The following is a 16,828-nucleotide window of genomic DNA, read 5'->3' as shown; positions in this document are numbered from 1 at the left end:
GATGACATAATTGTATGTTATACCCATTCTGACTGTTGCACCTGCTCACTATTAGAAACCAGGTTTTCCACCAACCTTTTTCCCAGAGTACTGAGTGGCGTGCTGAGGCTGAGCGGAGTTTGGGCGGGTCTTCGGTTGCGTCCGGCCAGCTTGGCGGCTGGCCTCTCCTTCTTTGGGGACTCAGCCTTGCGAGCTGGGCTGGCACAGGGCTTGATGTTGAGGTCCTTAAGGACGTCGTAGTTGATCTTGGAGGAGATCCTCTTCTGCTCCAGCATCTTTTCAATGGCCTCGTCAGCCGTGTTAGCTCGGATCGGGGGATGTTTCCTATTGGGGCCCCTTGGCTGTCGGGATTTCAAACAAAACTAAAGCTTAACATCGCCTCTCATAAAAAGAAGGACACTTTATAATCTGCAAAACATCTGGAAAACACATTACAGCAAAGCAAAGTATTTGCTTCCAGATTACCCAGCTATGTGTGGGTTGTAATTTGGCTTAGCTACATGCTAATATAAGCAAGCTAAGACACTTATCTTATGCAGATTTAGGTTTAGCAGGAATTACTGTAATGTATTAGCATGCAAACATTGACTAAAAAGGCCTTTACACACCGGACAAATAATATTTGTGTGAATATTTCGCGCATTAAAAATAATGGCCTTTACGGCTGGTAAATAGAGTATAAAGGATGTACAAAATGTCGTCATGGCTACCAGTCAAATTGTTATTTGATTTCCAATTAGTGCACAGGAGTGAACCAACATCGTTACCCCTAGACCTGGACTGCTGGGGTGAAAAATTCAAAGCTACGGGGTTGTTGCTTAAAGGGCTCATTAGTCGTTACTCGCTCAGCAGAAACGACTTTTCTTGGAGGCCCAAATTAAAGTTTTGCCCTGGCTAGGACCGCATATATTCAAAACAAGTCCCAATCAATCAGTTCTATGAACCAGACAAAGCTCAAATGTTATCTGAAAACAGTTTGTCTTTATATTAAAGCATTTGGGTCCCATAGAGGATTTGCCCTCTAAAAGTAAGAATAAAGAACAGCTTTTCAGGCAAATATAAAACCCAACATGTTTCTGTAAAAATGCAGTTTACCTCAGTTAAGACACCAGATTGAGGTTATCACCCAGCTTCAGTTATTCTGCATTAACCTTGACCTGCTCTCTAAATTATGACATAGATTAGAGATTTCCTTTATTTAAAACCTTTAAAAACACACTTTTAAACAAGTTTCTTTACGCACTTGATGTGATCAGTTAAACCCAAAGCCTCGCTTCCCCATTCAGCAGCTAATCAACTCAGAATATTAACGGTTACCAAATGAGAAACAAAGGATGCTCAAATCCTTTGTGCATCAACACGATGTTCTTCCTGTTGTTTATTCAGCCACTTATTTGTCAGTGATGTGACAGTTTGCTGCTGGTTGGATAAGAGCTGTCGGGAGGCTGTGTGTCTCATTAGATCCGTTCCACTGCAGTTAATCCAGCTAGTTAAAACCAGTGAGCAGATGTTGGGTCTAACAAAGGGCCTGTGCTGAGCCAAAACCAGTAATGGCAAATGAGAGGAAACCAGTTCCACAGGACTTACTGCCCGTCTGTCTGTGTTTAGTCTCAGTCTGGCTCACAGTACCGCTCACTGTCCATCTCACTTTGCAGTTTTTAATGCATCGACTCTACTTCAGTCATTTATCGCTAAAGACTGACAGGTTCAAGCTCTTCACTGCTCAGAATGTGATGCTTTTGACTGGTTTAAGCACTGAAAAATTGGCTTTTGGAGTATTGGTCAGACTCTAGTGATACTTAATTACATTACCTCGGGCACTAACATATCCCCCCTTCCTCAATTTTTGCATTTTAATGTATTTTTATTCACTGTTCCTCTTACAAGTAAAACCTACAGAAAATAATTCACAGACAAACTGCAGCTCCAGCGATATTCTTTTGAATAAATAACTGCCTGAATGATTATCTGCCTGCACAGAATCATTAAACCTGATGGGCAGGTTTAACGACTGTACTGAGATACTGACATATTATATGTATATGGTTGAGGGTCAAAAGGTGCTTCAAAAGTCAAATCAAATGTGCCGAGGCTGAAATAATGTTGCTGAAGAATAACTACACATGGGGTAAGTTTGCAGGGGTCCATCCTGTTTTCTGATTTCTATCTTTTTAGCAGAACTTAAAAATACAAATTAATATCTCACTGTTTACATTTGAGATTTGATGTCACACAAAACTGTTTACATGCATCTTTATCTCATCTGATCATTTCAGCGTTGCGTGTGGTTGGGCATTTAGGCTTGAGAGTTTGAGGCACTTATTACAAGCCTGCAGGAGTTCTCCTGAGGTATGAGGGACTCGCATTACTAAAACTTTATAGGAGACCACTTTGCTCATTTCCAGCCACACAACTTTACTACTTTTATTCCTCAACTTTACTAGAGTTTGTTTGTTTGTTTGTTTGTTTCACAGTTCAAAATAATCTGTATTTACCTTATTTTGAAAGGAGCCAATTTAGTTTCCTTCGGAACAACTCAACAAACCCCTGCACCACCAGCAGCATGAACTGTTAATACAAGGCAGGATAGATCCGTGCTTTCATGTTGTTTAACTCTGAGCAGGAAACATTTTCCTGTTGCTCATTTTTGGTTCCGTGCCAGCTGTAGACTCAGTTTCCTGTTCTTAGCTGACAGGCGTGGCACACTGTGTGCTCTTCTGCTGCTGCTGCCCATCTGCTCTTCTGCATACCTTTGTTTCTGTCAGCTCAATGCAGTCTGGCCAGTCTCCTCTGACCTCTGGCATCAGCAAGAAAACTGCTGCTCACAGGATAGTTTCTCTTTTTCAACCATTGCCTGTGAATTCTGCTGCATGGGAAAATCCCAGACAACATGGGCTTCTGAAATACTCTGAGCAGTCTGTGTGGCATCAACAATTATGCTGCTTTTAATCGCTTTTGCTCCTAATTGTGATCCTGAAGTTTGAACTCCAGCAGGTCCTCTTCACCTTCCCTACATGCCAAAATGCACTGAGTTGCTTCCATATGACTGGCTTATTAGATATTTGTACTGTCAGCTGAACAGGTATACCTAATAAAGTGACCTGTGAATATGTGTGACGGGGAATATTGGTGCTTTAATGCTGTTATTTAAACAGATCCTTCTGCAAAAACGACTCAGGCAAACTAATATCTGTAATACTTTTCAGGTGTTTTTTCTTCTTTCGGGTCTGAAACGTTTTGTCAAAAGAACAATCTGAGACATTTCAGGCACAATGAGTCTAGCGCACAGACCGATAGCTGAAGCAGAAGAATGAGCGGCTTTCTGTCAGGATTGTGTAGGGTGCAGATTTCAAGTAGATAAGCGGTCAAAGTTGAGGCAGCTGCTGGTTGGACAACTGGGAGATATGAACAGATCATGCGGCATCAGATGTGACCGGTGCTTTTACGGCTGACAAATTGTGTTACGGCCCATTTGGCCGTTTTCTGTCTGACTGATCAACTCTCACCCTGCCCGACCACAAAAAAAAAAAAAAAAAAAAAAAAAAAAAAAAAAAAATGCTGTCTGACCATTTAGCGCCTCAGACAAACTTTCTGTCATCCTGGCGAGCTCAAACAAAAATGCCCGCCCTTATCTCACAGTTTTTCAGACCGTCTGCTGTTACCTTTCTCTCTTTGTAGATCCCGAGCGCCTTCTCCTTCGCTATCTTGGCTTCCTTCTCTGAAAGAAAATAAAAGAAACAGTCTGAGCATACAAACTTGTAGACAGTGCATATAAATATGACACAACCTGAACGCTCAGGTTCATCTGGAGGTTTAGCTCTGTTTGGCTGATAGAGAACTAAAGGTAGGAGGTAGATTCTGGGACAAACCAACCAGTGAATACAATGAGCATTAACTTCACCACTGAAACTCTAACACAACAGAGATCATGTTGCATCCTCAAAGTACCTTTCTGCTCTTTGAGGTAGGTGGAGTTTTCTGCCATCCAGAGTGCCGTCTTGATTTTGACTTCTTTGTCACTCAGCAGATACTGCGGAGGAGCAGAGGGAGAGACAGGAGTTCACATTACAGGGAGTTTCCCAGTTGTTTTAGGGTAAAACAGCCTGCTGCTAACCTGTGAGCTAAATCATCAATTAACCAATCTGGTTTTTACATATTTTACCAGAAAGAAGAAAGCAACATACTGGCACATTAAAAAAAAACAAACAGTTTGAGTCAAACTTCTCTTTAACGATGTGCTTCCATGTTCCCACATCCCAGCGAATAACCCTGTGAATCCAGTGTTATCGTACACAACAAATTGGAGCATGCACTCTACTGTTGAAATGACTGCCCAAGCAGAGATAAACACATTACACAGTAAGACTGATGCTTTTATATTTCTGTTTTTATTCATTTTGGGGCCTATTTTGTCTTCATTTTAGAAAGATTCCCACTTTCCAAATAAAGAGGAAAGTTGCTGTTTGCAGGTGGTTGATGTGTAGTCGAGTTTCCTACATGTTTTTGAAATGTGCACTGCTGTTATAGACTTGATAAGCTTTGTAAAAATATAAATTGCATTAAGTTGCTTTTCTGGCCTCCGATCCAGCTTGTCTATGTTGAATTTAAGCAACCAGTCAAAAACAAGCAGAGGCGGGACTTAGAAAGACAACAGCACTGACAAACCGGTTAATTCAACATTAGAGTCAGTGGTTTTTGCAACAAAAGCACGCACGATTTGATTATGAGCACACAACAGCTGACCCTTAACACAAGGATAGCTTTTTTATGTTGTTTTCATAAGAATAATTCTACAGTGGTTTGAATTTACTGTTAAATAGTAACATTACAGACTAAGAATAAATATCATGGTGCAGACTCTAAAAATCTTAAATGAGGGACTGCCCTACACGTGTTCCAAGCAGGAACCAGGGAGTCTGGTTCGTTTGAAATCCCACATACAGCACAAGGACGACTTGATTCTGCTGCAGTTTGTACAGAAGTAACGTTTCTAATAATTCTGTTGTTGATGAGTGAAGAGATAATCTGTCCAATGCAAAGATTTGTCTTGTATTTCTTGTCCCTGTAGCTGCCTTACAATTTTAAGATTTTGTTTTTTAAAATTCTGAAAATGAACCATGTCCAAATTATTAGTTAATTTTTACCAAGCTAACATGCTACATGCTAACAGGCAATAGCAGAAAACATTTGACGAGATTTTAACTCTTCTACGGGAAAAGATAACAGAATTTTCTACATCGAGGAAGATTTTAGGGCATTCAAGACATTCACATCGCATGTCTGAATCTGTAGTGTGTACAGCGTGACTGGAGCTGCATACGCAGCAGGTACGTACCAGCTCTATCTCACTGTCATTTATCCCACTCAAGTCGAGCTCCCCGCTGTCAGCAGCACCATCTGTCACAGAGACACACACCAGAATGGACACTCTTAGATTTGCTGTAACACACGTTTTTACTCCAGCCGTCCCATCCCAAAGGGCTGAAACAGGAAACGTCAGCTTGCAAAAATAAATAAATAAAATCTCTTCCTTGTGGAAGATCTGTGAAGCATCTTCTATCAGGAGGAAATCGCCAAATTAAAAAAAAAAAGAAATAAAATATGCAGTGTGACTTCTGATAAGACGCTAACAGGCTTAACTCACTTTAAGCCGATCTACCTTCACACGCTTTCTTTTCAATTACGATACGCTTTCTAGATTTCAGCACGCTTTATTTTGAAACACTGGGATGCTGAAACAGCGATTTGCATTTTTCATAAGATGGCCGAGACACGCTCCCGCTCCTACCTGTGAAGGATGTGTCGATGAAGGAAAGCGGTATCTCAAATCTTCCGGTTGCACAAAGTCCAATTTTGGAAAAGAAATTTCAAAGAAAATCTGATTGGCTTTGATAAAAGGAAACAAAAGATGACTTTTTCTCTTTCTTTGGAAGAAGCGGGAGTGTGTGCCGGCTTTGACAGGAGGAGGAAACCATCAATGGAAATTCAACAGCTTTCACTCCAAAAGATTCTCCACCTTGATTAGCTGTTTTGCAACAAAGTGCAGTGTTTCTCTGGCTGCCTGCAGACATCAGACAGGCAAAGACTGAAAGGCTAGATCTGAAGAAGCAGCGAGCAAAAGGTTTATGGGAGTCATTTAACTTCTGTCAGGCTTTCTGTGTTTGACATGTTCACAGGGGTCCTTCTTTCCTGAAGTTCAAACTCCCAGTCGGCGGCAACTTCAAAGAAGAGCCACCTGAGTCCACGGGCAGCTTCCCGGCTTCATTAAGGAGAGACAGGTGCACAGACAGGCAGGGAACAGGCAGAGAAGAAGAAATACATTCATCCTCAGACAGTAAAGGGTGTGTTTGCTGCACCACTGGAGAGGTTCGGGGAGGGGGGGCTAATCTAGTCAGCTTTTTTTTAGTTCAGTTAGCAGATTGCAGCTTCCTTAAAAAAGAAACCGCTCCAGAGGAAGAGACAGGTCAGTCGCTATCTGTCGGGCCCAGCCCTCTAAGAACTTCCTCCCCATGAAGTGCGGGGCCGAGATAAGACAGAGACAAGCCCTGGGAGAGATCGGCAGCTCCGGGAGGCAGAGAGGCAGCGACACTAAGAGCTGATAACACCAGTCCAACCCCGCAGAGAGCAGGGGGGAGGGAGCAATTACTGAGTTATTATTCAGCCGCTGCTTTGATATATCTACACTTGCTAATTTTAATCAAACCCATAAAATTGTTCTTGGTGAGAGTGCAGGAGAATCTGTGGACCGCAGGTTGAGAATTTGCCTCGATATATCAGGAAGGTAAAGCTGAAATAAGAGACATCGAGCGCTTCGATTTCACTTTCCTGCCTATTCGTCTTTTTAATGAAGATGTGATTTGTGCAGAGCCAACAGGCAGGGATGTCACGTAAAGTCGAGGACCAATATATAACTTTATCGCTTCCAACAAGGAGATGCACATCTCCTCATGTACAAGTAATCGGGACTCAGCCTGATGATAAGTGCAGCATCTACAGCTAACTTCACAATGAAGGACTACGCACATACAGAGAAGACTCAAAGCACTGAGGAACTTTCAGATTTCATCCAACTGAATATCTATTAAACACCCACTTTCATTATGGCACCAGAGTGAGCCTAAACATGTGACGTTTAAAAAAACAAAGCAGAGTAACGCTGATGTCACATCCTCTTTAATGGAACGCTGTTTGCACTGTGTCGATGGTGTTAAATAATCGGTTAAGTGAGGACCTGAGGAAAAATTCTACGTATTAAAGGAAGTATTCTTGTAATCTGGATATACAGAGAAAAAAAACTAATAGGAGCAGGTCATTAAAGTTTTTTTGGAAAGTACTATTTTGTTGTATAAGACCACAGAACATGCACCAGCTTCTCAGACCTATAATTTAAGCTCTTCTCTCTCTGGCACAAAAAGCTATGACCTGTCGAGGTACAGACACAGGACTTCAGTGTCCTGTTGGGCAGGCTGGTGTTTAGACATAGGCAGTAGTTTCTGCAGGTTTAGCTTCCTGGAGCCAGTCATGAGCAGTCCTGCAGTGTGTCAGGGTACACCGTCCTGCAGGAGGTGGTGCTTGAATCTAAAATCCAAGTAATGTGCAATAATAGATTATGAACAAGGTTTTACTACCCAGATATCTCAAACACTCTGTTCAGTTAAGCTAACAATCTTTTTGTTTGGATGACACTGCTGACTTCAGAGAAAGGCACACTGAAACGTTTACAGAATGAAAGACCAAACAAAATCCTCTTTTAAGAAACCTTGAAGTATTATGAATTTGTTCCTGGTTTCAATCGCCAATCTAACAACCGACTAGCAAACTTGTCATTCAGTGTTTATTCGTGACAACAGATCAACACTTTTTCATACAAAATGAAAATCTGATGAAACCTGAAGAATCTCAAAATGACTGAATGAAAAAAAACATGTGCTTTATGTTACTTTGAATGTCTAATGATGAATTTAGAATAAGTAGTAGGATACCATAAACACATGATGGTCAGGCTGGGCTAAATAAGCACTAAATCCAAGCCCCTTTAATGAGATTATCTCATTATTACACAGAAGACAAAATAATTTAAGCCATCTGGCCCTCATCAGTAGAAATTCAGTGGAAACTGCTGAAGGCCAGAAACATTTTGTGTCACTATGAATAAGAAGTGGTGGATTACATCACCTCATTAGAGTGGGGGGGGGAGGGGGGGGGGGGAGTGGCCAAGACTCGCAGCACATTCACAAAACTTCCAAATCCTAAAAGAAAACAGAAATCACCTCCCTGATGACCTTGTGCATGCAGAGAAACTACTTTTCTCTTCCTGTCCAGGCTGACAGAAGCCTGAGGTCTTTTGGCAGCAGCTCAGTAGCTCAGAGATGCAGCTCTGCCTGCATATCAGCGCTGAGGAGGAAAAAGAACCAAAAAAGAAAACACACACACACACACACACACACGCACACACACACACACACACACACACACACTTCCCCAAACAGACCCTACTCTCGACAATGCAGTAATAAATTCTTTTAAGACAAAGGGGAAGCACTAATGGAGAGAAAAGCAGGGAAACGGGCAGCGATGGCTAAAATCATTCTGACAGAGATCTGGACTTTTAGTGGCTTATATAATATTTACTTTATTTGTATTTGTAACACACAGTTTAGAGTGAATTGTGCCGATATTTAAAGCAGAAAAAAGTCAGTACTGAAATGGACTGATGCCGCCTGTGTTTAGAAAGTAGCAAAGCTTTCGTAAATCACCCGTGAAACTAACCACACCTCTGAGCGCTGTTTGAGGATTGAGCTCAAACACTATTTTGTCCTGTTTAGTGTCCTGTTTAACCATAATGTCAGAGAGAAAGTATCTTCTGGATATCTCAGGCAAATAGCGCCATCTGTGAGAAACCCCACCCAGCTGCTGTTTTACATTTGTGTTTGCTAGAAGCAACCAATCACATGAAGATTGGCTTAAAGGGCGGGCAACTGAACAAACCTGTTTCACTCAGGTCCTCAGTACTAATGACCCACATAAATAAGCACTGTTCATCCATGGCATGTCATTACAATAGACTTTACTTGAACAATGGATATAGACACTGTGACATCACCAGTTTTTGGATTCTATAGCCTCATCTGGTCTTTAAGTGATGACGTTTGAAGCCCCTAAAAAAGTCAGTGACCACTGTCAGCTTCTTTCGGTTTTTATTACCGCTATTCATTTTAAAGCTCAGTTTTTGAAACCTTATGATGTAACTACAGCCCAGCCCATGCTGCAGTATATTAATGACTAACCTCGTATTGTGGATGGATTATCTCAGTTGTTCTCCTGACTGATGTTTGGTCCGTTTACAGCATCCTGCCATGCGATTACATTTGTCCCTAACCATCGGGAACCCTCACATTAACTGATATCGAGTGGAAAAGTGTTAGCGTTCATCCTCCAGCTTCACTGTGTTTATATTATGCTAACATAGCTGTGTCGCTAGCCACCACGTAGCACATCACTATATACCAGCTACCCCAACGTCAGTAACCCCACAAACATCACTGCTGTTTAGTTTCCTGTCTTCATTTATGTCGGGAGTGATAGCAGAGCTGTACGTTTTAATTACATCAGAAATCCCTCAGTCATTACATCATCTTTAGATTGAAACTAGTGAGCTAACTCACAGCTAACTTCTCACTCTGTTAACTTTCATAAATTGTGTTTTCATGGATGCCTGGACTTTAAACTTAATTGTTACACCTGGTAGAGCAGCCACACTGATCATTTTATTAAAGATGAAAGAATTTAGACAGTTTTTAACTCTCAGTGATGCCGCAGTGTTCGTTTGACTTTGGGACCTGAAGCGGAGTTTGGACCTGGAAACGGCTAATGATGTCAGACTGAAAGACCGGACAGAGCCTCAGCATTTTAGCTGCAACAACCAGAGTGTTAAGTTCCAAGTTATCAGCTAAAATCAACAAGCTTGGTTAGCAAGTTGCATCCATGAACTGCACACATACAGAAGCACAATCTGCTAATTAGTGCTAAGCTAAACGCTAAACTAGACACGCTGTAACGTAGAGTAGGTCAGCTTTGAGTGTGGCCAGAGAGCCATCGTTGAGAGGTCCAGACAACACAGTGTGAGCTGGGATACAATCAAACCAGTGTCAACTCTGAGGTGAGTAAACTGAAGCAACTACCAGCTTCAGCAAAGGATACTGTTGATCGACATATGACACAATAAAGACACAAGAGGGTTAACTAGACATCTGGAACTTTTAAAGCCCTCTAGCAACCAACTACCATCTACAAAGCAATGTCCTTTTATCTGGATGGATAGATGGGCTTTAGTCATTCAGGTCCCAACACTCATGTGACCTTGATAGGTGACTCCAGAACAAGAGCAGGAATGCCTTGTCTTGGCATTAAATTTCACTTCAGTTTTCACTGTGCATGAACACGAGGGATGGCTCATCCCTCCATAAACAATGTGATTTAACTGGCTCCAGCCCACATGAGAGATATTTTACTCGCTAAGCTCCTTCATCTGGCATCACAGTAAGGACACTTATTTGCTCACAGCTGCAGGTTCAACAGCTGTCTGAGAAGATGCCAAATTCAATTTCTTTTCAGGCATACAGCTGGCCTGAAGATGAATCGAGGAGGAAAAAAACCCACTCGCAGGAAGGTGGTGTTCAACCAGCCTAATCCACCGCAAGCTGTTAACCCTATCACCCTGTTCTCTCCTGGCCCTCACAGCCAGGTAACCTGACCCTACGTATACTCCTCAACCCCTCCCCTACTGCTTCAGAATTACCCCCTAATACTATCCCCTTCTCGGCCGTCTCCCACGTATCACGGTGTCCCGGGTGGCAGCAGGCCTGTCTGATGTGGTCAGGAGAAAAAGATGCTTCACCGCAGAGGATCTCCAATATGAAAGAAGAGAGAATAAAAGAACACAAAGAAACTGAGAAAATGTGCCCCGCAGGAGTGAACGCTAACAGGTGAAGTAGACAGCCTTTTGAAGATGGTGAAGGAGGGAGAGAACAAGAGATTTAAAGGGGGGTGGGGGGGCTGGTGAGTGAGCCTAGCAGAAAAAGTAAGACATAATGCCGCCGCTGAGGATCCTTATTTTTCTTAGTGTCCACAAATCCCAGAAAAAGACCAGAACCAACAACGTGTTTAGGCTGTCTCTCAATGCTTCCTGCCTCCCTGTGCTCTCACCTCCAACCGCTGGATCCCGCTGAAGACATAAAGCTTTAAAAACACCTCGCACATATAGAGTTTCATTTGTAAACATGCTTTACAATTTCCTGAACAAGTTAGCTACTGTAGTTTTAGGCTCAAATAGGAGGAAATGTGCATTTACTGGGGCACATCTGAAGCAAATGGAACCTGTCCCAGCTGCATCGGTTTGTAAAAACCAGCTTTTATTAATTACAGCCTCTGAAATCCCACAAACCTTAAACTGAGGCTCGGTTTTCAGCATTTAACTCAATTTATAATCAATTAAAACTCGATGACTCAGTTCTGTAGCTGTGGCCACTAAAACTCGCTGCCTTCCTCCAGCTCCACACTGAGTAGAAATGTTACCTGTACATGCTAATTTGAGAGTTCCCACTGTGCTGGTGTCTTCAGGCAGGAATAATGCAGTCCCAGCCTGGTACTGAGCAGAGTTAAGCTAGATTTATGTCTGAACTGCGTGTCAGATAGCTTTGGAAACTCCCTTCCTCCACAGCTTTCAGATGTTGGATATGGCGTATCAGTGTCGCTCCTTTTATCTGCAACTTTCTGAAAGAGATGATCCCACATCCAACGCTCTGCTACTTTTCCTCCAGAGCTCTCGTTTCTTTGTTGCTCAGCCATTCGTAGCACAAATACAACCTAAACAACCCTTTGAGTTTGACCCCAGAACGAGACGAGGGAAAAAAAGTGTGTGCATGCATCTTTCAACAATATTGTGTATCCCTCCTCCTCCTCCCTCCTCTGCACGTCTTCATGACTTTTCACTAAACACATTTGATTTCTGACCGGGCTGATCGGCATGTTTAAAGGAAATTACCTCAGTCCGCTCTGTCCATGCCTCGGCTTATCTTCAGAAAGCACATTAACATTCAAATATTTATTTTAGCTTGTCCTCCTGTTACTTACTGAACTCGTATAATCTGGCACAAGTGACATTTGTCATCCCAAGCGATCAAAGCAATAATCAGGCCAGGCTCAAAAAGACAAATGTTGTGCTTTGGTCTTTGCAATTTTTTTAAAACAGGGGGAGGGGTGGTGAAAAGTTTGAGATGTATTCCAAACAGGAAACCGATTAGATTGCAGCCCTACCCTTCAACACCGCGGCTCCTTTCTGATTTTAACGGTTTTAGGGCCAATGATAGAAGTGAAAAACAAAAACAGTGGCTAACTTGAAGAATCTTTCAAATGATCAGATGTTTAACTTTTAGGTTTCCACTGTTAGAGCCAAGGGATTCCCAAAAAGTTGGGATGTTTTGTAAAAACCAAATAAAAAACAGAAAGCAGTGATCTCTAAATCTTTCGTTTATAAGACATTTTCTCATCGTCATGCTGGCTGAAAATTAAACCCAGCTTTATAATGCTTTAAATCAGGCTTGGCCAACTCCAGGCCTCGAGGGCTGGTGTGCTGCAGGTTTTAGATCTCACCCTGGGTCAGCACACCTGAATCACATGATTAGTTCGTTACCAGGCCTCTGGAGAACTTCAGGACATGTTGAGGAAGTCATTTAACCATTTAAATAGCCCTCCTGGATGAAAGACACATCTAAAACCTGCAGGACACCGGCCCTCGAGGCCTGGAGTTGCCCACCCCTGCTTTAAACCCACGTCTTTTTCCTTCTGATGACCAGCAGGGGGCAGCAACTTTGGTCTTGCAGTATATAAATTCTACTGGGGGGAAAAAGTACTTTGTTTCTCTTAATTCATGACCTCAGTAAGCACTTTCCTGATGTGCTCACAGTCACACTCTTAAACTTTAACTCCTACATAAAACAGCGCGTTTACTTTGTACATTATGATCTCATCAGTGTCTAGAAAAACAATAAAGAGGGTGTGCTTTAGGGTGGGGCCTACTTGTGGTTGAGAAATCAAATATTCCCCGTATTTGTGACGTCTCGTTTCAGAAAGCTAAGGTGGCAAGACCCACAAAGTCAGGGCAAGTCCTCACGAACCACTTTGTCCACATTCATCTACAAAAGACAGCAATCAGTCTGTGCGTCTGTCCCCGGTTTGGCAGCATGTGGTCTAAAGTACATTTCTCTACAAGTAGAATAAAGCATATCTAACTGACAGGTGAAGGAGTTATCGGCCCCCATTGGGTAGAAAAATAAGTCAAATGTGGCTTTGGATAAGCACACTTGTTAGTAGGAACAACTAAATATTAGTGTTGACTTCTGTATAGCGAGTCCAAATCATGACTCACAGACAACCATATAGTTCATTTTTCTCAAGAAAGTCAAACTATACTGATCCTAATGGAAATTTTGACAGCAGGACATTTTGGTTGATAACATTTGTTGACATTAAGAGAAATGGAAAACCCCCAGCCTTACTCTCACAAAGAGATGATAAACAGCAGATGGAAAGGCCAAAGAGAGCAAGAGACACTGAAGTAGTAACAAGGGGAGAAAAATGAGAAAAGCAGGGAGATAAAGACAAAAAGAGGCGGAGCAGGGAAGATTAAGAGAGAAAGAATGAGCTAGGTAGGACACTGAGAGACAAACAGACTGATGGAGAAAAATCAGCAGGAGGGAGGACAAGGAGGAATGACAGGACAGCAGCTGGGAGACCTAAAAGACAAAAGAGGCAGAGAGAAAAGACTGAAGACAGTAAAATATGAGTTAAGACGGAAAGAAAAGTTAGGATAGAGAGACAGAGAAAAGGGAGGCTTAAGAGGAGTTCAGTGATCTTTCTCTAATCCTGAGCTGTATTTCATTTAGGCCTGATCTGACAGAAATGACACAGACAGAGAAGACGAGTGAAGAGCGGGGATAAAAATGGAGGGAAAAAAAGCCACGCTGGCTAAATTAAAAGGAAGCACCAGTCTGCTGACTCCTCCACACCTCATGTCCTCTCCCCCTCCCTCCTCTACCTCCTTCCCCTTCTGGAAAAAAACAAAACAAAAAAAACAAAGACTGAGTGTGTGTGATCTAAGGGATGAATGGGGCTGTGTAGCCTCGGTGCTGCAGGATCACCCATCATCCACACTTCAAACGCAGCCCACATTATCCAGACTCTCAGCTCTTGATGTCAGCAACAATCCTGATCCACTCCTACATACCCAAACCCTTCGACCTGCACCCAGCTCGGCCACGGGGGCCGCAGGGAGGAGAGACGTGAAAGGAGATGTTTTCATTTGTCAGGTTTTCTGCTTTCAGATTAGACGGTGGCTGTTAGAGGTGAAGTGAATGAAACTGCTGCACAAAGAACGCAATCAAGCGATACTTCTACGCACTGGCTCTGGTGTGCACTGAAAAACAGCTTAAATAATTACTCAAGCAGGAACGCTCTGCTTTAAGGGGAAACTTTAGCTAGCAATCGTCTGTCCTTGTTGATTAAGACAGTACACCTTACTGCCCACTGGGGGCAGTATAACTTTTGACAGCCCATTTGTGGCATCTAGCATCTAGCAAAGTTTTTTAGCATCCACCCTGACCCAGTACAACCAACGGTCTTATTATCTGTGGTTTACATTCAGCAACCAGGTTTCTCTCAGAAACAGTGTTTCTATTCAGCAGCCAGGTACCATGTTCGCACGGCGTGATGATTGCATTTAGAAACAAAGTATGGCTATGGAAATGACAAAGTGAGGAGGACAGCCATGATAAAATCCAACAGCACAGCTGCAAACTACTGATCCCAGTCTGTGCTGGGCATGTTTTCAACACATCCAATAGAATTGTGAGTGTAGCAGCTGAGAGGGATTTCTGGATTCAACGCTCGGATGCTTTTAGTTTAAAGAATTATTAGTTTAATAGTCATGGAATAACAGAACTGTACGGCCAAAGTCATAAAAGTCTGAGTGCAGCTTTCAAAGCTAACCCTGACAGCATGCTATAGCCGATAGATGACCATTGGTGCACTGCATAAACTCTACAGCTCTTCAGATTCTGTAAATTAAACAAAGAAACAAATGTCTGACAAACTACTGTTTGCACACAGCAAATGGTCTGACACAGTAATGCTGTTGTGACGATGCAGTCTTCTTCACTGCATGTAGCATAAATCATTTGTGTGAATGAGCTTTGATTGCTAGCTGCAGTGCAGAGATGCAGTTACAGAGCTTGAAATACACATTTAATAAAATGAGGAATATGATTACAGATGGGATTTAATGTGATCGAAGTAAAAAAAGTGCAGAAAGCACGGCAGATTATTGATTTTTTTTTTAAATATGTTCTTTGCAAAGAGGGTTACTTCATATGTTGCCAGTCATATTATTTATATAGAAAATAACAGATAAAAATTGTCTTTGTTTGAAATGTTTTTCTCTGGCTGGATACTGCTGCATATTTACTCTTCGCTTGTACTCATGTTAAAGCATGCCTGGACCGGACTGTTGGCTAAATGCCTCGTATGTAAAAAAGGCAGCTCCTGGTGTAAAAGTCCTTCTCTGCAGTACTATGAGGTAATAAGGCTCGATGCCAGCGCTGCCCTGAAGAAATAACCAGCCGGCCGAGGCAATAAATAGAGTGAGAGATTCTCGCTGACACGGGTGGGCTGGGCAAGCCTATTAAAACGTGACCTCCACCGACCTTGGAGGAGCTGAGGCTGAGCATACGCCCACTCAACCACCTGCTTCTTCTCCTCCTCCCCCAGACACAAAAATGGGTGTGAGTGAGGCGGGGGGATACCCCAGAAGGCAAAATGTAGCCAACTTGTTTATATTTGATAAGTTTCCTCATAAATGTGGACTTTAAATAATATTTTGTTTCATTGTCATCATTTTGCACAAACCCCATTAAAAGCCCAAAACTATAATTAACAAAACCATAACTGATCATAACTAATAATAATGTAAAAATGAATGAGTGCACACTGCAATGTCTTTTTATTCTGTGGCACATAGATCATTCAGTTTCCCCAAATACTCACTCTGGTGGCCATATGGGTCGTAATGCGCTGCTAAAAATAGTCCCTAACCAAGGTTTAATGTCTCTGGTTTGAGTGTGCATGTAGAAAAACTATGGAGTCTGACTTTTTTACGAAATGTGTGTGCAAGAGAGCGATGTCTGAATGAACTGCTGGTCTCAGTGCTGCAGGCTCGAAAGCTTTTTTGTTGCTTTCATGACTTTTTTTGGAAGCAACAAAAAAAAAAATATGATATAATAAAGTCTCTGGCGATCAAGGTATGATGGGTTTATTTTTCTAATATTTATTTAAGTTTATTTATTCATTTGTTTTTTTAAATTGCCCTTTTTTTTTATTTCAACTATAACACAAACCAGATCTGCTCCAGATCCCAATTATGTGATGTAACTTTGCAATAAATGCCACTCAAGACTCCACAGACCTTTGGCCACATGCACTAACCCTCTGAGCTCTCTCAGCTGCTGCGCTTCCATCCAAATAAGCAAGTGATCAAGTGACATTCTACAAAGTCTGTCAAATAAAAATGCTAATTTTCCTTTTTATCAGCTACTGTTATGGAGATGTACTCAGCAGGACGTGACGAAATGAGATGATTAAACGGGCATCAGCAAACGCGCTTGCTGCCTCACACCTGCATTAAAAGATATTTAAAGAACGACTTTGTCATCGCTGTTCAAACACTAGCATTTGAATTTGGCAGAGTGACATTCAAATAATGTCTCTGCTGGATTCC

The 16,828-nt window shown here is 42.1% G+C and overlaps 1 protein-coding gene across 1 annotated transcript in view; it reads right to left on the bottom strand.

Annotated features, from left to right (window-relative positions):
* Positions 1 to 16,828, bottom strand: part of LOC116310699 (transcription factor IIIB 90 kDa subunit-like) — a 121,730-nt gene that overhangs the window by 46,408 nt on the left and 58,494 nt on the right. Inside the window, exons 11-14 of the mRNA XM_039603225.1 lie at positions 5,336 to 5,397; positions 3,949 to 4,030; positions 3,663 to 3,718; positions 76 to 341 (exon numbers count right to left, since the gene is read on the bottom strand). Of these exons, the coding sequence (XP_039459159.1) occupies positions 76 to 341; positions 3,663 to 3,718; positions 3,949 to 4,030; positions 5,336 to 5,397 (466 nt within the window). The remainder of the gene's footprint in view (positions 1 to 75; positions 342 to 3,662; positions 3,719 to 3,948; positions 4,031 to 5,335; positions 5,398 to 16,828) is intronic.

Source organism: Oreochromis aureus, linkage group 19 (assembly GCF_013358895.1).
Source record: "Oreochromis aureus strain Israel breed Guangdong linkage group 19, ZZ_aureus, whole genome shotgun sequence".
Classification (NCBI taxonomy): Eukaryota; Metazoa; Chordata; class Actinopteri; order Cichliformes; family Cichlidae; genus Oreochromis; species Oreochromis aureus.
Note: the sequence above shows the minus strand (reverse complement) of the source record. Positions and strands in the feature narration are given on the sequence as shown.